Source organism: Lepidochelys kempii, chromosome 2 (genome assembly GCF_965140285.1).
Source record: "Lepidochelys kempii isolate rLepKem1 chromosome 2, rLepKem1.hap1, whole genome shotgun sequence".
NCBI lineage: Eukaryota > Metazoa > Chordata > Testudines > Cheloniidae > Lepidochelys > Lepidochelys kempii.
Window position 1 is genome coordinate 76,598,150 of NC_136381.1, and position 22,955 is coordinate 76,621,104.

At 41.8% G+C, this 22,955-nt stretch overlaps 1 protein-coding gene across 4 annotated transcripts in view; it reads left to right on the forward strand.

Annotated features, from left to right (window-relative positions):
• Nucleotides 1-22,955, forward strand: part of GAREM1 (GRB2 associated regulator of MAPK1 subtype 1) — a 123,933-nt gene that overhangs the window by 91,573 nt on the left and 9,405 nt on the right. For 3 of the 4 annotated variants that reach the window (XM_073331292.2, XM_073331293.2, XM_073331294.2), the window contains 2 exons: nt 198-328; nt 14,514-15,692. In XM_073331292.2, the coding sequence (XP_073187393.1) occupies nt 198-328; nt 14,514-15,692 (1,310 nt within the window). The remainder of the gene's footprint in view (nt 1-197; nt 329-14,513; nt 15,693-22,955) is intronic. The other variant, XM_073331295.2, reaches the window with a different exon arrangement.

The following is a 22,955-nucleotide window of genomic DNA, read 5'->3' on the forward strand; positions in this document are numbered from 1 at the left end:
GGGTTAGTGAAACTTGGTAACTTTTCATTTGAAAGCTTATGAAGACACTTTTGCAATCTCTTCTGTTGTTGCTTAACTATTAATAATCGGATGAAACTGACCAAGCATCATAGTGAAGGAGTGAGCAAGCAGTTGCCACAGTGACAGCTGTCCAATGTAAATATCTTACCGCTCTTCTGTTTATCATCTGTTTTCAGGGCAGTTTAAGCTGCTGGAACAAGACCGAGATATTAAGGAGCCAGTGCAGTATTTTAACAGTGTGGAGGAGGTGGCTAAAGCATTTCCTGAACGAGTTTACGTCATGGAGGAAATAACATTCAACGTTAAGGTAGCCCCTGAATAAATATTTGTCCCCATCTAAATGATTAACTGGTACAATCTTTATATACATGGCAAATGAGCAACTGCGTTATGTGGGGAAAAGTGACTTTAAGACAGATGAGTCTTTAGTCTTCTATTCGTAGGCAGTGATTTTTAGTATAATTTTTTTGTAGTATTAAAACGGTGTGTTCTTCAAGGCGCCTTTTGATCCTACAGCCCAGCAGCGGAGCACCCCCAATAATCCATCCATCTAACTCAAGGGCTGTCGCCAGATTTTAGACAAAGTGTCTTTTGTTTCACCCCGCAAAAGTAGTCTGGATTTTACTCCCTGCTAGGCACCAGCTGCTCCACTCGGTCTCCAGAAAGCCTCATTTCCAGACAGTGTGTAGGGTACTGTGATGGAGTTACTTGTCTCTAATCAGATGGCAGACTACTGCAGTTAAATAGCATTGTATATAAAGCAAAACAACAGAAGACCCACTTGCTTTTCTTGTGTACATCTTGAGTCTGTGAGAGGATCAGTGATCCACATGGGAGTGGGAAAGGGTTTCCTGTGGCCACACACAAACACACAAACTGAAACTGTGTTAAATAGGATGATGTCTGAATCTATCCACACAAATTCTCACCTGTAGTTTCAGTAGGTTACCGTGCAAGCCTGGTCAATGCCCAACACCGGTCACAGCAGCCTCAAGGCTGATCTAATTTGCGCCACCTGGAACACCAACTAGGGTTGTTACATAACCTCTTGGAGCTGGAGCACATAGGAGCTAACTATACCTCCTACACGGATGTGGGAGCAAGCTGATTATGCTGGCTTTACGCCGCCAATGAGTCCTCTACCCCAGAGGAATCCCTAGCTGGGGCTCCTTCATCCCTCTTGCACTGCTGCAGCAGAGGACTAGGGTTTTACCCATAGTTCCTATACACGTGAAGCATGATGTTTGAAGGGGTGCTATATAAACGTGAAATATGATTTAACTCATGTAATGACAAAATGAATGCATCTTTCAAAACAGTACATTGTTTTCATATAGACTCTCTTGATTAACCTGGATGTGTATAACTGGGCACCTGATTACTTAACACCATGATGTGAGATTACAGGGCAGTATTGCATTGCAAGGGTAAAGCTAAACATACGTAAGATTGAATACATTGTTATAGTGGGACTCGTAGCTCTGTGCAGCACAGTACAAATGTATTGGCATTATTTAACTGATCAATGGAAAAATTAAAATGCAGTCAGTGAAATGCACAGCTATGATTTTATAGGGTGAGGATATACAACTACAAGCTTGTTAAATGTAAAATGTTCCCACATAAGCTGAACGGGAATTTTTAAAAAATACTTTGCCAGTTCATGATGCTGAAAATTAAGTGTAGCATGCTGTTTTGATATCAATACTGGATTCAGAAAATTGCTATCTACAGTAATAGTCTTCTGTTTAAAAAAAATTCTGTGTTTAATAGTGGGCTAAACAGGTGCCTTACCTTTTTTTTTTTCCCCTGCAACTGTTTCAAATTAGTGATATCTGTCTAGACCAAGCCTGTTTGCGTCCCAAAATAAAAACAAAAGTGAAGTAATGTAACAGGACTGAGGAACAGTTTAAGTGATAACTTTTTATAAGACTGTAACAAAATAAATATTGTACAATACAAATGCCATACATATGCCTATGAAATTGACGTAAGCACTGGAGAGGACTAAAGTTTATTATGTCTATATACAGTAAATCATTCCAGTTTTATGTGTTATAAATTAATACAGCATTATTCAGTATTCAAATACAAGAAGGAAAGAAAAAGGCTTATGTAACATAGTTGATGCCTGTGCGTGTGTGTAGCACTTAGGTAGATGCTCATGAGAAGTTCTTGGGATCTACACTAAGGGTTCTTCAACTTGGGAGTTGTGATTTCTTCTCCCTCCACCACTCTTCCCATATGCAGGGTTCTGACTAGATCCCAGCTGGATGGGAGGGAGGTACTGGCATGGGAAAAGGTTGAGAATCACTGATCTATGTAATGGAGACCTCTGCATAGGAAATCTTGTAACCAAAGGTGTGGTGTCAGTATTCTGATAACAGAGAACTCTTGCATCAAGAATTAGAAGGTCAGCCTTTTTGTTGTTGTTTCATTATTATTAAAAAGAAACCCAGATGCTGTACTGGGCTTGATAGGCAAGCCAGGAGAAAATCCTGCAACTGTCATAGGGTTTTTTAAAAATATCAGCCCAGTTAATATAGTTCCATGCTCATACATCATATTAGTATTGTTGCCTGCTCAGTAACAGCAATTTTACTCCAGTCCTATTCTATCAATTAACATCATAGTGCAATAAATTATAGGAAGTATTATAAAAATCAGTTTTATTTTACCTTGATGTCATCTTAACAATTTTTCCATTTATTCTTTTCTCCCTCTTTTTCTCTTCTTTATCTTACATCTTGTTACTTTTTTTCTTCTGAAAGAGTGAAAACTAAACTTTTTCTCTCACAGGGCAGTGCAGAGTTCGCTTCCTGTTTGAACCCTTTTCTTTCCATTCCTTTGTTGTGTTTCATACCTGTCTGCTTTTCCTACCACAGTTTGTTCTCCAAACTTCTGCTTTTCCTCACCCTTAATTATGTTTCCAGATGCAAAAAATAGTGGTCTGACTGTTAGGATTTCTCACTGACAGGTAACTTCCAAAGGAAAAGCTCCTGTCTTCCCTGATGCACCAGGGTAACAGCTATATTGCTCCCCATCCATGCACATTGAACCGGCCATAACTACGCATCTGCTGCTTCTATATGGTTGGTCCAATGTGATCCTTGCCTCTCCATCTAAATGCCTGTGGTGGAGCAGTCCGCAGTGTAAAGCGGAGAAAACCTGGCTTCTGATTAAGCTATGGATGTTGTGAATTTGAACCTTGCTGTGTGTGGGGTAAGATGTTATTTTACTTCACTTTGTGGGGAGGAAGATGACTTTTTTCCTTAATAACTAACATCTGGGCATAGAGGGCATCTCTTCATCTCGTCCCCTTTTACCTGTGGCAGGCGGACATGGCACAAAATCTGCTGGATTATCTGTGAGACAGGAGAGGCAGTGCACATGGCTGGAGTACAGGACTCTGTAACAGAAGGCAGAAATGGGAACTGAAGAATTATTATGGAATTATTAACAATTTATGAGTCCTTCTATATCAACATTAAGTTTTCCTGATGGTAAAGCGCCCATAGGTCTGCGTTGTGTGTGTGTGTGTGTGTGTGTGTGTGTGAGAGAGAGAGAGAGAGAAAATTTAGAATGATCTGGATACGGACTTTCTTGGGTTCATATTAAGTCTACACTGAAATAAGAATTGGAAAATTTTAAGAGATAATGATTTTCTAGATTAAATATGTAGTTTCTACAAGTACCTGTTCTTTGCTGAAATACTATTTGGTAACCTCTTTGATGTAATACTTGGTAAATCACCACAGAGATCTTCTTTTGTTTATATAGCACCATGACACTGGTGAAGATGGCTTTTCTTGATTCTCCACAGGTGGAGGGAAACCACTAGAGAAAAGCTGAGCTATATCAGGGAACAGCTCTTCGAATGCTAATAGCACTAAGTTGTCAAGAGGATGGATCTAGACAGTTCTCAGTGGTAGCAGATGACAGAACGAGGAGTAATGGTCTCAAGTTGCAGTGAGGGAGATTTAGTTTGGATATTAGGAACAACTTTTTCACTAGGAGGGTGGTGAAGCCCTGGAATGCATTACCTAGGGAGGTGGTGGAATCTCCTTTCTTTTGAGGTTTTTAAGGTCAGGCTTGACAAAGCCCTGGCTGGGATGATTTAGTTGGGGAATGATCCTGCTTTGAGCAGGGGGTTGGACTAGATGATCTCCTGAGGTCCCTTCCAACCCTGATATTCTATGATTCTATGATTTATCTGCCTCCAAGAAATATTCTGACAATGAATGTTTGTAGAGCAGTTGGAAAATGCACATGTGCTATAGTTCCTAAGTAATTGCCTTTAGTCTCTGAAAAGTCGTATGTTTAAGTAATCCTCTTGGCATAGTGCTTTACTATGCTAGTCCCTACAGATGCAGTGCACAAACTTTTCCAGTCGCAACCCACCCACCCACCTCCATTAACAGAATCTATTTCCTCCCCCCCACTCCGCCCCTCTTACTGCACAGACAAGGCTTCCTCAGCAGAGGAGCTTGGGCTGAAAGTGAAGCTGGGGGTGGAACTGGGGATAGGGGAGGGGCTGGGACTGGAGGCAGAACTGGTCTGGGGGTGGAGAGAGAATGAGGGCAGAGATGTGGCTGGTGATGGAAGGGAGTTAGGGTTGGGGGCAGAGTGGGACTGGTGGTGGATCTGGCCTGGAGGTGGAGCTGGGCCTGGGGGCTGAACGGGGTTGGGGGCAGAGTGGGGCTGGAAGCTTGGCACTCCCTCCCCAACCCCAAGTGGGGGCTGGCCTGGGCCCTGCCGCATGCTGCCCTGAATGTTCCTCCCTGCCCTCGTAGGGGAGCACACCTCACAGTTTGGGGACCACTGCTCTACAGAGTGCATTTTTTCCCAGAAATAAAACAAGAGCTTTTATTTGCTTGAGAACTTATCAGTTTTCTAAGCCTTAAAAATGTTATGCAACTGAATGAATAAATTGCTGATTTACTGGCATAGTTGCATTACAGCTTGTCAGTCCTAATAAGCTTGTCTTTTGTTTCCAAAAACAAAATAGCTTTAGAGGTCTGTAACCAATGTGATATTTTAAAATGCCACAGCAGTGATTGCTAAAATCAGTCCATCTTCAGTTTTAAATTTAAATTGTAGCCTAGGTCCTCATTGTTACCTGGCCTTATACAGTACTAACATCATGCTTTAGGGCTATATTGAACCTTTCCGTTTATAAGCAGTATTGAGATACCACCTTAACTCCTGGAACCAGGGAAAGCCTGCTTCAGGTGATGGAAATAAACACATGCATACTACTGACAAGAATGGCCCTACTCATCAAATTTAGGAGCCTATCAGTCTCTGATCATGCAGGCAACTGCTTACTCTTCCCATTTATCCATCCCTCTTAAAAACTGTGTGTTTTTATCATAGAATCGTAGAATATCAGGGTTGGAAGGGACCTCAGGAGGTCATCTAGTCCAAGGGACCTCAGGAGGTCATCTCGTCCAACCCCCTATTCAAAGCAGGACCAATCCCCAACTAAATCATCCCAGCCAGAGCTTTGTCAAGCCTGACCTTAAAAACCTCAAAAGGAAGGAGATTCCACCACCTCCCTAGGTAATACATTCCAGGGCTTCACCACCCTCCTAGTGAAAAAGTTGTTCCTAATATTCAAACTAAATCTCCCTCACTGCAACCTGAGACCATTGCTCCTTGTTCTGTCATCTGCTACCACTGAGAACTGTCTAGATCCATCCTCTTTGGAACCCCTCTTCAGGTAGTTGAAAGCAGCTATCAAATCCCCCCTCATTCTTCTCTTCTGCAGACTAAATAATCTCAGTTCCCTCAGCCTCTCCGCATAAATCATGTGCTCCAGCCCCCTAATAATTTTTGGTACCCTCCACTGGACTCTTTCCAATTTTTCCACATCCTTCTTCTAGTATGGGGCCCAAAACTGGACACATTTTTATGGCTTACTTAGGGGACGAGAGCTGAGGAAGCATTGTCTAATGCCCCTACTCTACTTATGCTACATTGATGACATCATCATCATCTAGACCCATGGAAAAGAAGCCCTTGATGAATTCCACCATGATTTCAACAATTTCCATCCCACCATCAACCGCAGCCTGGACCAGTCCACACAAGAGATCCACTTCCTAGATACTACAGTGCTAATAAACGATGGCCACATAAACACCACCCTATACCGGTAAACTGCTGACCGCTATACTTACCTAAATGCCTCCAGCTTTCATCCAGACCACATCACACTATCCATTGTGTACAACCGAGCTCTACGATACAACCGCATTTGCTCCAATCCCTCAGACAGAGACAAACACCTACAGGATCTCTGTCAAGCATTCTTAAAACTACAGTACCCACCTGCTGAAGTGAAGAAACAGATTGACAGAGCCAGAAGAATACCCAGAAGTCACCTATTCCAGGACAGGCCCAACAAAGGGAGTAACAGAACGCCACTAGCCATCACCTTCAGCCCCCAACTAAAACCTCTCCAGCGCATCATCAAGGACCTACAGCCTATCCTGAAGGACAACCCATCACTCTCACAAATCTTGGGAGACAGGCCAGTCCTTGCTTACAGACAGCCCCCCAACCTGAAGGAAATACTCAACCACACAACAAAAGCACTAACCCAGGAACCTATCCTTGCAACAAAGCCCATTGCCAACTGTGTCCACATATCTATACAAGGGACACCATCATAGGAGCTAATCACATGAGCCACACCATAAGAGGCTCTGTCAAAGTTCCTTCCCCACTCTGAACTCTAGGATACACATATGAGGACCCACATAAAAGACCCCCTAAGCTTATTCTTACCAGTTTAGGTTAAAAACTTCTTCAAGGTACAAACTTTGCCTTGTCCTTGAACCCTATGCTGTCACCACCACGCGTGTTAAACAAAGAACAGGGAAAGAGCCCACTTGGAGATGTCTTCCCCCAAAATATCCCCCCAAGCCCTACACCCCCTTTTCTGGAGAAGGCTTGATAAAAATCCTCACCACTTTGTACAGGTGAACACAGACCCAAACACTTGGACCTTAAGAACAATGAAAAATCGATCAGGTTCTTAAAAGAAGAATTTTAATTAAAGAAAAGGTAAAAGAATCACCTCTGTAAAATCAAGATGGTAAATACCTTACAGGGTAATCGGATTCAAAACATAGAGAATCCCTCTAGGCAAAACCTTAAGTTACAAAAAGACACAAAAACAGGAATATACATTCCACCCAGCACAGCGTATTTTACCAGCCATTACAAAAAAGGAAATCTAACTCATTTCTAGCTCGATTACTTACTAACTTTATAAAAGTTCTGAGTCTGCATTCCTGATCTGTTCCTGGCAAAAGCATCACACAGCCATACAGACCCTTTGTTTCCCGCCCCCCACCCCCAGCTTTGAAAGTATCTTGTCTCCTCATTGGTCATTTTGGTCAGGTGCCAGCAAAGTTATCTTAGCTTCTTAACCCTTTACAGATGAAAGGGTTTTGCCTCTGGCCAGGAGGGATTTTATAGCACTGTATACAGACAGGTGGTTACCCTTCCCTTTATTTTTATCGCTTGTTCACCTGCACATCTACCAATGTGATATATGCCATCATGTGCTAACAATGCCCCTCTGCCATGTACATTGGCCAAACCGGACAATCTCTACAAAAAAGAATAAATTGACACAAATCAGATGTCAAGAATTATAATATTCAAAAACCAGTCGGAGACCATCAACCTCCCTGGTCACTCAATTTCAGACCTAAAAGTCGCAATTTTCCAACAAAAAAACTTCAAAAACAGACTCAAGGAAACTGCAGAATTGGAATTAATTTGCAAACTGGACCTCATTAAATTAGGCTTGAATAAAGACTGGGTGTGGATGGGTCATTACACAAAGTAAAAACTATTTCCCCATGCTATTTTTTCCCCTACTGTTACTCACACCTTCTTGCCAACTGTTTGAAATGGGCCATCCTGATTATCACTAGAAAAGGTTTTTTCTCCCCCCCCCCCCCCGATGATGATAATAGCCTACCTTAATTGATTGATTGGTCTTGTTACAGTTGGTATGGCAACACCCATTTTTTCATGTTCTCTGTGTGTGTGTATATATATCTCCCTAGTGTATTTTCCACTGCATGCATCTGATGAAATGGGTTTTAGCCCACAAAAGCTTATGCCCAAATAAATTTGTTAGTCTCTAAGGTGCCACAAGTACTCACTGTTTTTTTACTGATACAGACGAACACGGCTACCACTCTGAAACCAGTACTCCAGATGAGGCCTCACCAATGCTGAATACTCTAACAATCCTTAGAAGAATAAAAACAGAGCTGTTTATTTTTTTAACCTTTTTTGCTATCTCCGAGTAACTTAACTTGGGTTTGTAAAGCAGCTCAAATACTCAAAAGTACTGCTACAGAGGTGACTAGAATAGTTAAAGGATTTTTAGTTTGCACTGATGCTAAGTCACCTTTACTGTAGCATAACTGCTGCGCTCCCTCATAATAAGATGCAGCAGATGTAACCAGCTATAATGAAGCAACTAAATAAAATGTTTTTGATATAAACCTTTATATATCCAGATGGTTAAACACTTTTTCATCCAACGATAACAGATTAGAACAATTAGGACTTGAAAACCTATACCATCAGCTATTGGAAGAATTTATTACTTTGCACTAACTTGTGAGAGGCAATATGTTAATCTTCCCAGTACAAAACTTTTGTTAGGTAATCATTTTTTATCTACCTGATGTCTGTCTTCTGCAGCAAATGTCACTTTAGTCAATCTAAATTGCCATTGAATTTCAGGAGACAGAGTTTAAAAGATTACAGTGATGTAATTCATCACTGTTTTGTAGTGCATTTGATAAAATGTCTTGTAGGAAGCCAGTGAGTGAGGTCAAAACGCTGGCATCAGTGCTGAACTCCTGACATGGATTGATAACTGGCAGAGAGAGAACAGAAAGCAACTAATATATGGAAGAGGATCCTTCTGGTGGAATATAAATCCCAAACTTACTTGTTAGTATTGGGAGTGGTTCAGTTTAAATGTCTGTTAGTGATTTAGAAAGGGTTTTGAAATGCAATGCAGCAAATATTGCAGATACCACGAAGGAAGGAGTTGTCATGTATCACTAAGCAATAAGATTTAAGAGGGGTAGGGGGTAATGGAGATATAAAGTATGGTATTTAATGTTAGTAGCTGTAAGATAATGCATCCTGCAAGAACAAGCATGAAGGCAAAAATAACTGGGTGGGGTGGGAAGAAGAGAAGGTTACTTGAGGATTGTGCCAGGTTAACAATAAAATGTCGGGGAAGCTTCCTGTTTACGAGGTAATAACCATAAATCATAGCTGAGTCAATTCCAAGGAAGAAGATCAAGAACCTGTTGGCCCAGGTTTTGCTTATTACCAAGCTAACTGCAAGCACCTCAGGGTTTTATGGTGAAATGTCTAAATATTCTAATTTTAAGTGGAAGGGGAAAAAACTTTCAGAAAAATGTAAAATGTGCAGTGCTGTCACAGTGCTGGAAGGTGAATTGTGTCAACAAAACTCACTCACTGAACTCATCCTTCCCCATCCCATTGCCTGGTTTTACCTCCCTACAAATCAGCAGGGCTCTTGTTCCTAGATGAACGTATTTCAAAACCAGTATTGCCAACTCTCATGATTTTACCCCAGCTCTAGAGATTCTGGGTGTGGTTTTACTGGTTTCATGCAAACATGGTCAAAGGCACCAACTTGCAAATTTTCCTTTATTCAGAATAACCACCATCTCCTATTACCGTCAATGGGGCAGAAGCCCGCAAGATGGCCCCCATTTCCTTGCAGTCTTTCTGTGTGTGGAAGTGGGGCGGCCTTTAATAAAATTCACTGCCACCTCCCACTGTTCTCAGTAAGATAGAAGCCAGACCTCCCCTCCCCCCAGGCAAAATGGCTGTCATCGTCATTCAGAGGCACAAGGACTATGAAGAGCAGCAGAGACACTGGAACAGGTGGATGGGGAGAAAGGGGGCAGGGCAGTGGGGGGAACAAGAGGCAGATTTAGGGCTGCAGGTGGATATGGGAGGCTGATGTTGCACAGAGGACAGTGATAGGTGGGAGATGGAGGGCTCAGGTGGCTGCTCACCCAGCCAGTGGTAGGCAAGAAGAGTTCCCTCCAAGCATCCAGGAAGAGGCAGGGTCGCAGTGTTGCCAGCTCTTGCAAATTGATGGTGAGTTGTGGGATGTTGGTGCCTGTGGAAGGAGCTGTCACAATGATTGGCCACAGGAGCTTCTCATATGATTTTTTTCAGGGCTGGGTTTGCGGGCAGAGTTCTGTGCGAGAGCTTTGGGGTGAAGGATGCAGACATGCCCTGCCACTGAGCCATGCCTTCATGTATGGCCCTATAGCTGGGAGAGGGGCCCGTTGGCATGAGGTGGGGAGAGAGATGTTGGGAAAGTGGCACTGCTGGGCAGAGAAATGTTGCTGCCGGGTCAAGACAGTAATAAGAAATGGATGGCAGTTACCTTCTTCTCACCCTAAGTTAGGGAAGTGTAGTTTCCATCTAGCAGGCGGGGAGAGACATGCATTTTTGGTTGCATTAAAGGATCATTGAATGTTTACTTTTCTTTCTAAAATCATCACACACAAGTTGACAGAGGAGTAGAAGAAAGTTAAAATAAAGCCAAAAGACAAACTGAAAATATCGTTTGTCCTCCTCCCCCTCCCCCCCCGAAAATCAATTTTTTTTTTAAATCATAATTTTTGATCACTTGGGGTTGGCAATACTGCAAAACTGAATTAGGACGGAGGAGCGAGGAATATCCTAATGAGAACACACGAGTCAATCTGGAGGCAATAGCCTTGCTGACCTGTGGGCATGGAAGTAAGGAGAGAGGTGAGTCACAATGGGACCCTGAGTCCAGATTGAGACCTCTGTGAGCTACCAAAACACTAATGCTATTAATAAAGGATGTTTAAGCTTTGCAGTATATAGTTGGTTATTGATTGTAGTTTGGTTATTGGTGCTCCTCCTCTCAGATTATTCCTTCTGTCATTTCTTGAGTGTTACAACCTTTAATAGAATCCTAAAGAGTTTTTTTTTAACAGTGTGTCAAATATCGGGGGACTCTTCAGTTAGTTCTGTCTTCACTGGTGCGTACTGTGGGCTATCTTAATTCTGCCTCCATGGAGATGCCAGTCTGTCTCTTCCTGTTCGCATGCAGAGGATAGAAAAAACATCTTCTGTAACTTGTTTCATACATACAGGTCTCTGAAATTAAGTCTGCTGCTTTTTTCATCATACTAGCTTTGCTCATTTTGTATTGATCTTCGTATTTATAATTTTGTATATGGAGCCAAGCTAGCTCTGTGTGTAATAACACTTAGATAACTCTCTCCACCATGGACTCCTGAGGGATTGATTCTGTAAGGTGCTGCGAGCACCTTCGCTGTGGAAATGTGTGCCCTCAGCCCTGGCGGGATTGGGTCTGTAAGTATGAGAAGTGATCACTTAAATTGTGCTATTTGTATACGACAATAAAGAGAGCCATAGAGCAGCATACACACAATAGGATTAAGGTTAAGGCATTCTAGTTGAATGGTTATTGATAATGTGAAATTGTTATGAGTGAATGAGTTAGTGAAAGTTTAATTTTCTCAGGACATTGCTACAGGGCAGAATCACAGTAGTTTAGGTGCCTTGTTTGAGAAATGTAACCTTAAGGATGCGTCATCTTAATTTTTTGGTTGTGTTTTAACACTGTTTAACGTGATTGTAAATTATACGGTAAATAGGACACACATTTGTTGCTAGTCAGACTAGCAATAAATGTTTGTGTCCTGGAACAAACGTTTACATCATCTACACTAGAATTTACAGATATATTAACTAATGTGTTAAAATAGACTAAAAAATCAAATCTAGACATAACCCAGGAAAAGGAGAATTAGGGTTTTCTTAACTCTTTCCAGAATGTTGGAATTAATATGCACTCAGCCCACTGAGATCTGTCTTCAACTTCACCTTAATAAGGATTTTTAGGTGGGAGCTAAGTCTGTTGTGCAATCTTTCAACTTCTGGTTTTCCTTTTTACAGCTAATTTTTTGTGTGTGTGTGGTTCTCTTATGATGGTTTCAGACAACAGCTGATCTGTACTGAATTTGCCATTCACAATGAAGTTTGCAGAGTTGTATTTTATTCAAGGCCAATACCAGACTAGAACCCTGGCAAGACTTTTTTATTGTTTTAACACTTATGTCATAAGTAAAATTTAGCTTTATTTCCTAAATCATCACCAGGTGAATTTATGCAGTAAAGTTATAAAACTCTCTGCTAAGAGATGGGGTTGAAAACAAAATTAAATTTGACTTGTCCAATTTATTAATCAGTTCACTATTATTGATTTTAAATGCTGCTTTTCTTTTTCTGTAAGAAAAGACTCTGATATCCCTGATAACTAACATTCACCCCAGCAGACCCAGGAACTGCACTCTTCATTGTGAAGCCATGGTGTTAATCACCTCTGAAGCTTAATATCTGGCTAAACGTTTCCTTCTGTTCTGGACTGTTGTAGATCTCTAGGGAACTACAAGTTGTCAAAGCAGCAACTCCGCAATCATAGATTATGAGACACCTCCCTTGCTCTTCCCTTTACTCCCTCTGGTGCCCTTTTTTTAATAAAAAAAAAGGGGGGGGGCAGTAAGAAAATACAGCTACTTCTCAAGTCTTAAATTTCTCATTCTGTGCCCTACCTCTTCGAAACAATACACATACACTTGCACTTCCATGGAGGTGAACATTCTTGCAGAAGATGACTCTTTAAGAAAGTCAGTGTGGTGTGCACAATGTGTGCTGAGTTTCCTCAACTCCCACCAATTCCACTGAAGTCAAAATGACATCCAGTAACCAAATCCTGAATGTAACTTCCTGTGTACTGGTCTTGAAGAGCAGATTGAAATGAGCTTGATGAAAATGTTATCAGCAGAAGACTGAATGTTTTCCTTTTATATATATATATATCAGTGTTTCTGAATGTTGCCTGACCACTAGCGTAAATTGTGAATGGGTGTCAGGTACAATAAAACCGTGGTAGTTTCCTGGATTAGACTGATTAGTGTTGTTTAGATAATGCAGAACTTGAATAACTTCCTCTCAGGAAACACTGAAACTGAAATGCTAAGCAGACATGCTGAACATACCGAAGCACTTGTATTGAATGCACTGTTCATACTTGCTGTGAAAGACTCACAGAAGTCCATCACATTTTCACAAATATGGACAAATTGCAGATCAGAACTTCCATGGGGGAGGGCAATTACTTACAGCATTTCTCATTTATTTAACAGAGTGAGACAACAAAATTGGTTAGTAAGCTGTCTTAATAATTTATGTGATGGCTATTTGCTAACAGTGTCAGATTTTGAATCACGGAATTAGGGCTTTACTCTGCACATAAACAGGATGTTCTGTGGGTGGAGAAAACAATTTTTACATAGTTTAAAAAAATCTGCAAATGAAATCCCTGCTCAACATGCCCAGCCACAAATACTCTCTACTACACTGTACAGCAGGTGCCTGTAACAGGATGGCAGGGTCTGCCTGAAACACCTTACTCTGCATACAGGTGTTGATCCTGCTGAGAAAAGGCGAGCTGAGTTCTGTTACTTAACTGGGGAAAGTGTTTTTTACGACACCCAGATATAAGGCCGATAGGAGTGGCTGTCTAGAGAGAGGATCTAGAGTTCAGCAATCTTGAGGTAATAACCGTAGAACAACCAAGCCTGGGCATCTTTTTACCTTCTAGTACAATTTCCCTACTATGAAACATGTGACCATACGTATGTTATCTAAACTCTCAAATCACAATCTAGGTAAAACCAAGGGGGAAGCCTAGGGTCTGGTAGGAAGAGATGGGCAGAGGTGACAGAACCAGTATTCTTGACCCAGAGACTGGGGGTTCACTGTCGTGAGGGCCTGGGAAGGGATTATACCAAAAAGGTATCTTTACTCCTGGATCACAAGGGAGAGGCACAATGGAAGGAAGCTGGTGGGAGAGAGAATCTTTTTTTCCCTTTTCCTCCGAGACCTCTGCAGAGAAGTGCCATAAAGCCGCAAACAGGAGAGAATGGATGCCAAATAACTAGGGATACCAATATCTCCCAAATACATTTTACTGCTTTTGGATGGCTGCTATTTAAATATGCAGAATATTTTATTTGTCCTTCCCTAAAATCTAGGCTTGTATAGTCACACTCTTTCTAGCAACCATGTTGGTTCCAGATGACTACTTTTTTCTCAAGCAAGACCATAGTAATGTGTGGTGCATATTAGAAATTTAACTTTTGCAAATTTTCATGATAAAATTCTTGTGTTTGACTCTATTAAAGTTACTAAAACAAAAATAATTTACAGTTTCTTTCAAGATGTAATTTCCTATCCTACTATCCAATCCCACCTAAATAGACTTGGTATGAATTCAGGTGCTATCTTCACTGTGCAGGGAGAAATATTTTTATTTGTTTATATTTATATTGCAGGTGGCTTCGGGTGAATGCAATGAAGACACAGAGGTTTATAATATCACCCTCAGCACTGGGGATGAGCTCACTTTAATGGGACAAGCGGAAATCCTTTATGCAAAAACGTCCAAGGAAAAGTCACGACTCAACACCATCTTCAAGAAAATTGGGAAACTTAATTCCATCAGCAAGCTAGGCAGAGGCAAAATGCCGTGTCTCATCTGCATGAACCATAGGACCAATGAAAGCATTAGCCTTCCTTTTCAGTGCAAGGGCAGATTTAGCACCCGCAGTCCACTCGAGCTACAGATGCAAGAAGGCGAGCACACAATTCGCAATATAGTAGAAAAAACAAGGTTGCCTGTTAATGTAACTGTGCCAAGCCCCACACCAAGAAACCCTTATGACTTGCATTTTATCCGTGAGGGGCATAGATACAAGTTTGTCAACATTCAAACCAAGACTGTTGTGGTTTGTTGTGTGCTGCGTGGTAACAAAGTTATTCCAATGCATTTTCCCTTGCACTTGATTCTTCCAAAGTTTAGCCTCCCAGAGAGTCTTGTGAAGGGGGAGCTGTGGCATGAAACCTTGGTCCAGCACTGGTTTAATATCTGCCAGGAACAGTTTGACATAGATGAATATTCCCGTGCAGTGCGAGATGTGAAAACTGACTGGAATGAAGATTGTAAGAGCCCTAAGAAAAGTCGATGCACTGGGCACAATCATGTGCCCAATTCTCTGAGCTATGCCCGGGATGAACTAACACAGTCCTTTCACCGTCTCTCAGTTTGTGTTTATGGAAACAACTTGCATGGAAATAGTGAAGTGAACCTTCATGGGTGCAGAGATTTATGTAGCGAGTGGGCCCTGTTTTCTCATGATGCTCTTCAATACCAGGACTCTGGTGATAGTAGCAGTGACTACCTTTTTCCTGAAGTTAGTGAAGAATCAATGTTTCTACCTGCAAAACCAGATCTCCCTTATGAAGAACTGTGGCTGGACCAAGAATCTGGGAAGCCTAACGATCAGCCTCTTACTCGCTCACTAAGTGAAAAAAACAAATGTGATAATTACAGAAGTTCTTTCCGGTCAAAGGGTGGCACTGCATCTCTTCCTATACCTGGAACTCTAGCAGCAGCAACAAAATCTTCAGATGTTCCCCTACCTCCACCTCCGGTGCCTCCCAAATCAGAAGCTGTAAGTCAGTGTTTGTTTATTTATTTTTAACTGAGCATATGCTTGGGGAATCATTAGAGCAAGACCCAGTCTTGAGATGGGGAAGGGAGAAAGGTATATTGAAATCTAATCCTTGCCATGTGAAAATTATAATATAGGATTGATTTTAAAACAAATTAACAACGAACATTTAAACCCTATACTTTTGGATGTATATTGCCGTGGTTACTGCTTTTACAAATAAGGATTCGCAGATGCTAAATGATCCCTTGACTTTTCCAATTATACCTCCACTTCAATGCCTCACATTTTGCTCAAGCTTTTTGTGGTTGAAGTATGTTGGATGTGAACACATTCAGAATCCCTTCACGTCATCCTCGATTCAGCCACAGAGATTGCTGCACAGTGATACTTCAGTATTTTCAATGTGTATCTTGAGTTAAGTTTGTCACAGTGCACAATTCACTTAAATTTGAAAATGATCATAGATTCCTTTCTCTTCCATTATAAACCTGGCTGTATTTTGGAGTATATTTAAACCATCCTCCTCAATCTCAGCCTCTACCAAACCAAAACCAATCTTAACCCTGGGTAAATTCCCCCTTTCCCCCTTACGAAAGTCTTAGGCAAACAGGACAAGTTATTTGTGAGATAGAAGAGTTCAAAAGTCAAGGACTCCTTTGCTTTTGAGACATTCTTCCTAACTTGGTTTGATCAAAAGTCACATTTCTAAAACAGCTGGCCTAGAAATTCCAAATTTTTCAGTAATAGATTGGTCTTAGTGAAAACAGGTGCCTTGAGCTAATGCTGGATTTTTTAGGGAGAAAGTGTTGACTATTAAAAGGAGCTTACATTTAAAGTTGGAACCCTGCAGAGTTCTTAGTTCATAAGCCTTTATGATTACTTTTTTACACACCTTGGCTTTCCTCTGCCAGGGTTCATAATACAAACTCTGTAGTAGTTATTCCCCCTCCTAATACTACCCTGAAATTTGTTTAAAGATACCTCTGCCTCTGGGCCTCACATTTAGGGGCTCCCCCAATCTCCTTAAGTAGGCTTGGGTGGAGATTATAACCTTACATGGGTTGCTGTTACTGAGACTTTCTTAAACATTTTTAAAATCAAAAACTCTTAGCCAAAAGGCTCTGATTAGGAATTATGACAAAGTTTGAATGCCTTAAACCTATCCTGGGTGATTCCTGACCTTTTTTTCAAGTTTAACTAATGAAGAAAATGTTTTGGAGTCTAAACACCTTCATAAAAACAAAAAGAACCCAACCCTCTCCCTCTCAACCCCTTCCCAACTATTATTAACTCTTTGTGTATCTACACCTGCAAATATACTTATCCACTTTCACCTAGCGGTGATACATTATCAACTGTGGGAGCAATGACAGTGCTAGAGAAGTACACATACAGAACTGGAGACCCAGTATGAGGCCCTCCTGAAAATCAGTACCCATTCCACAAGCTGGAACTGCAGCATTATGTAACCCATAAACATAACTCCAAGAGCTGCGTTGACAAACAGTTGGAGATGCACAATTACAATGTTTTGACAATGCTATGCCTATTGTCAAAACAAGTGGCCATGTTAACTTCAGCTGCATTCCAAATGAAAGACAAATGAGCTTCCTGGAAAGAACAGAGGTCCATGGGAGGCAGGGTAGATTGGGACTTCACTTTCTTATTAAACAGCATACAGTTACTCTCAACTTGGTAGTTTATAGTGCTAAATAAAAGCATATGAAATTCAGAAACCTTAATTCAATATTGCTCTGGATTAGTATGACTGAGTTTGGTGAATAGATATTTCCATGAACATTGCCTTTTAAAGTCCTCTTGAAAGTCTTGGTGGTGTGTGTTACTTATCAAGGCGTGTGTAATATTTGGCTGAGCAACTTCAGCCATTTTAGTATATTTCTTGCCATGAAATGGAACCAATTTCTGCCAGAGTTATTAATATACATTTTTAGACAGGGTTGGTTGTTTCCATACATCAGATAATAAATCGGAATCAGTTTTGTGCCTTCCTGGAACAGGTCTAGAAAGAACATCAGCCACCTACTGACTTCATCAATGGGCTAGGGTTGAAAAGATGTTTGTTCGGTTTCCATGTGAAGTATTTATAGAGCAAGTAGAGCTCAATAGCTGCTAGTGAACATATGGTTTTGTCATCACTCCCTTAATATGATATTTCATAGTATGTCTCTATCAAACTTGGTTAATGCTTGTACTTCTGCATACAAAAAATTTAAAATGTACATTAAAAAGGAAAACAAATTGGTTTTTGGGACACAACTATTTTAGAAGTTTGACCTTTTTTTCTCATCTACAAGATTATCAGAAGATTTTAATCCTTTGTGAAAACAATATAATGTATTCTGTAAACACTATATTAAAAAAATTTTAATAGTGGAAAATAAATAGGAAGTCAAGTCAGTCGTAAAAGACTTAATGCTGGGTGGATTCTCTGGTGTGTTTATTTTTTTTAAGCATGTGCAGCATGGGGTATATTGGAAGAGTCAAGTTCATATAAACAAAAAACACTGAAAAAATATATTTAGGAAAAGCTGAGGTATTAAGTGGAGACCACTGTTTATTTGATTTTTAGCCATGAATTTTTTCTACTTTTAAAACTGTAGGCTAGATGTATTCTGTATCATGGTTAAATTTTTCAGAAGCTCCTGTGTCACTTAGAAAAAGAAAAGGAGTACTTGCGGCACCTGAGAGACTACCAAATTATTTGAGCATAAGCTTTCGTGAGCTACAGCTCACTTCATCGGATGCAAATAAATTTGTTAGTCTCTAAGGTGCCACAAGTATTCCTGTTCTTTTTGTGGATACAGACTAACACAGCTGCTACTCTGAAATATGTCACTTAGGTGCTTCTGAAAATTTTACCCCACATGGTTACAATGGCTGTAGTCATAGAATCATAGAATATCAGGGTTGGAAGGGACCCCAGAAGGTCATCTAGTCCAACCCCCTGCTCGAAGCAGGACCAATTCCCAGTTAAATCATCCCAGCCAGGGCTTTGTCAAGCCTGACCTTAAAAACCTCTAAGGAAGGAGATTCTACCACCTCCCTAGGTAACGCATTCCAGTGTTTCACCACCCTCTTAGTGAAAAAGTTTTTCCTAATATCCAATCTAAACCTCCCCCACTGCAACTTGAGACCATTACTCCTCGTTCTGTCATCTGCTACCATTGAGAACAGTCTAGAGCCATCCTCTTTGGAACCCCCTTTCAGGTAGTTGAAAGCAGCTATCAAATCCCCCCTCATTCTTCTCTTCTGCAGACTAAACAATCCCAGCTCCCTCAGCCTCTCCTCATAACTCATGTGTTCCAGACCCCTAATCATTTTTGTTGCCCTTCGCTGGACTCTCTCCAATTTATCCACATCCTTCTTGAAGTGTGGGGCCCAAAACTGGACACAGTACTCCAGATGAGGCCTCACCAATGTCGAATAGAGGGGAACGATCACGTCCTTCGATCTGCTCGCTATGCCCCTACTTATACATCCCAAAATGCCATTGGCCTTCTTGGCAACAAGGGCACACTGCTGACTCATATCCAGCTTCTCGTCCACTGTCACCCCTAGGTCCTTTTCCGCAGAACTGCTGCCTAGCCATTCGGTCCCTAGTCTGTAGCTGTGCATTGGGTTCTTCCGTCCTAAGTGCAGGACCCTGCACTTATCCTTATTGAACCTCATCAGATTTCTTTTGGCCCAATCCTCCAATTTGTCTAGGTCCTTCTGTATCCTATCCCTCCCCTCCAGCGTATCTACCACTCCTCCCAGTTTAGTATCATCCGCAAATTTGCTGAGAGTGCAATCCACACCATCCTCCAGATCATTTAGTCTGTGACTCTGGCAGACCAGGTGCCTTCTCATGCCAAGGCCCTAGGTCTCAACTGAACAGTGGTTTCAGCATTGGCCTGGTAAACCCAGGGTTGTGAGTTCAATCCTTGAGGGGGCCATTGAGGGATCTGGGGCAAAAATTGGGGACTGGTCCTGCTTTGAGCAGGGGGTTGGACTAGATGACCTCCAAAGGTCCCTTCCAATCCTGATATTCTATGATTAACAATGACACATACATAGCTGGAACTAGTCTTGTTCACACGTGTGTTAGTATTGTGAAAATAAGTATTAGAATTAAAGAATGTGTTTAGACTTTATGGAGTGCTTGTAAGTTGCTGCATGCATTAATCTCGCTTCTAATTTCAATGTTAAAAGGTAATATTTAAGTGTTTGCATTGTCATCCTCTGTAAATCACCAGACAGGAGAGAAGCATTAACTAGTGCAGTGATAATTAGACTTCAGTGGTTCAGGAGCCAAATTAGCAATCACCATTACCCAAAAGAGCCACAGTAGCGTGAATTCATTGTTTCATTTACTATCTATGACTATATAATATATCTCACAGAAAATGACCAAGTATTATTACTTTATCAACTACAATTGGTTAATAACATAATAAAAGCATCCTTATTCAGGAATCAACAGTGAACTCCAAAATGTCTACAGCATGGGGCCTGGAGTGTAGAGGGTGGAGGATCTGAAATAGTGAAGTATGGGGTTCCCTCTTCAAGAACTGATTTTAAACAAGCTATTTTGTCTAACCTTGGCAAAGCAAACATATGCAACGAGCTAATTTGACCAGGTCTGTTGACCAATAGCTAAAAGATCATCCATTTTTCGAAATGAAAGAATAAAAAACGGTTACCTACCTCTAACTGTTATTCTTCTAGATATGATGCAGACGTATGCCCGAGGCACCGGAGCCAGAGAACTTTGCCTAGCAATTCCCATGGGGCAACCACGCTGATGCCCTGAGGCCTTAGCCCCTTCCTTGGTCATGTAAAGGTGCTGCTGTTCTGACTTCCTCAGTTCCTTCGCATCAAATATTAGAAGCTCAGACTCTGATGCAGAGGGGATGGCGGGTGGGTCATGGAATACACGTCTGCACCATGTCTTGAAGAGCAGCAGTTACAGGTGGCTAACCGTTTTTTCTTCTTTGAGTAGATACAGCCGTGTATTTTATGTAGGGAACTTGCAAGCAGTACTTGCAGGAGGTGTCTATTTTAAGAAGGACTGCAGTGTTGCCTTCCCAAAGTTTGCATCTGATCTGGACACAGCCATAATGACACAATGGTTTGCAGAAGTATGCTCAACGGATCAACTGGCTTGCCTGCAAATGTCCAATATAGGAGTGTCATTTAGATATGCCATTGACGTCGCCTGATCTCTTTTGGAATGAGCTTGTACCGCTTGTGGACTACTTCATATGCTATCATGATACAGGAAGTTATTCCACCTGGAGATTGACTCTGCTTGACCTTTCATTTGGTCCTCATATAAAACAAACAGATGCAGTGAAGAACAGAAAGGTTTAGTTCTGTCCAGATAAAATGCTAGACATCGCCTGACTTCCAAAATGGAAGATGTGGAGATGGTGCTCCTCTGGGGTTGAATGCACCTTAAGGGAGAACACCGGTAAATATATAACGTGGTTCAAAGGAAACTGGGAAACTACCTTAGATAAAAATGTAGGGTGCAGCCGCAGGGTCACTTTATCTTTGGAAAATCATGGGTAAGGAGGCTCTGCCATCAAAGCCTGCAACTCACACACTCTCCTGGTAGGTATTAGCGCCCCAAGGAAGGCCATTTGCTGACATAGAAGGGAGAAAGAAGAAGTTGCCAAAGACTTGAACACAGGTCCCATAAGAGCTGCTAAAACAGTTTTAAGGTCCCACAAAGTAACCAGCTCTGTAACTGATGAGTGGAGATGAATGACTCCTTTCAAGAACCTCACTCCCATGGGATTTGAAAGCACTCACTTCCCATGGATAGGTAGATGAAATGCCAAAATTGCTGCCAGGTAGACTCTCAATGAACTCAGCATGAGACCAGAAGATTGAAGGTGTATCAGATACTCCAAGATGTCCTGGATACAAGCCCGTGTTGGTTGCACTCTCCCAGCTAACGACCATACTGTGAACTGCTTCCACTTGGCCAAATAGGCTGCCCTGGTGGAGGGCCTCCTACTGTTAAGCAAGACTTGCCAGATTGCCTCTGAACATCATTCGTCGTCCTCATCTAACCATGCAGCATCCACCCTGTGAGATGCAGGGCTGTTGGGTACAAAACCTGACCATGGTGCTAGTCAGGAGGTCGGGGTAGGAATATGGGAGGCTGGATCAGTAGTGTGAGGAGGTCAGAAAACCAACATTCTCTCAGCCATGTTGGAGCAATAAGCATGACACAGTCCATGATTGGCATAGGAGAAAAGGCATACAAGAGTGCTGTTTCCCAGCTCAAGTGAAAAGCGTTGGTCAGGGAGGCTAGACTGAGACTCGCAACAGCTGGCATTTCTTGTTTTTGCTCATGGCAAACAGGTTGGTTGTCGGGATGCCCACAGGACGCTGGGCTTCAGAAAGGAGAAATTCCTGGCAAGGTGATCCAACAGGTGATTGTAGATCCCTTGCAAGTGATCAGCTGTGGGGGAAAGGTTCCCCTGATGCAAAACTGCCAGAACCTGATTGCCTCCTGACAAAGCATGATGGAGTATGCTTCCCCTGCCTGTTCACATAATACATTGTGGTGATATTGTTGGTGAGCATGAGAACTGCTAAGGCCTTGATGTGATCTTGAACAGTCTGAAAAGCATTGTAGATGGCACGAAGCTCCAGGACACTCATCGGTAGAGAAGCTTCCTGTTCTGACTATAGGCCTTCAACCTTCTGTGACTCCAGATGTACTGCCCAACCTATTAAGGAGACATCAGTGACAATAGTTCTGGTCGGTGGAGACTGAGCAGAGGGATTGCCCTGGCACACATTGTCCTGAACCATCCAGCCCTGTAAGGAATTCAGGATTGGCAGAGGAAGACCAGTCTGTCCAGGAGATGACGGTGCAGAGGATACAGGAACTTCAGCCACGTTTGAAGAGGACAAAGGTGCAGCCTAGTGTATTGGATTACCTGTGAGCATGCAGCCATATGACCTAACAACCACAGGCACACCCGGTCTGTGCTTGAGTGTGGGGACTGCCGTTCCAGAGATACACAGCAAATCTCCTGAATCGTTCAGTTGTCAGAAACGCACTTGAATTTGTAGATTCTATCAGGGCCCAGTGAACTCGGTTCTTTGATTTGGAACCAGTGTCAACTTCCTGCTGTTTAGGATGAGACCCAGACGATTGAGTAGGTGTAATGTGAACTAGACAAGACAGAGGACCTCCTCCCTGGACTTGCCCCTCAGTAACCAATCATTCAGATATGG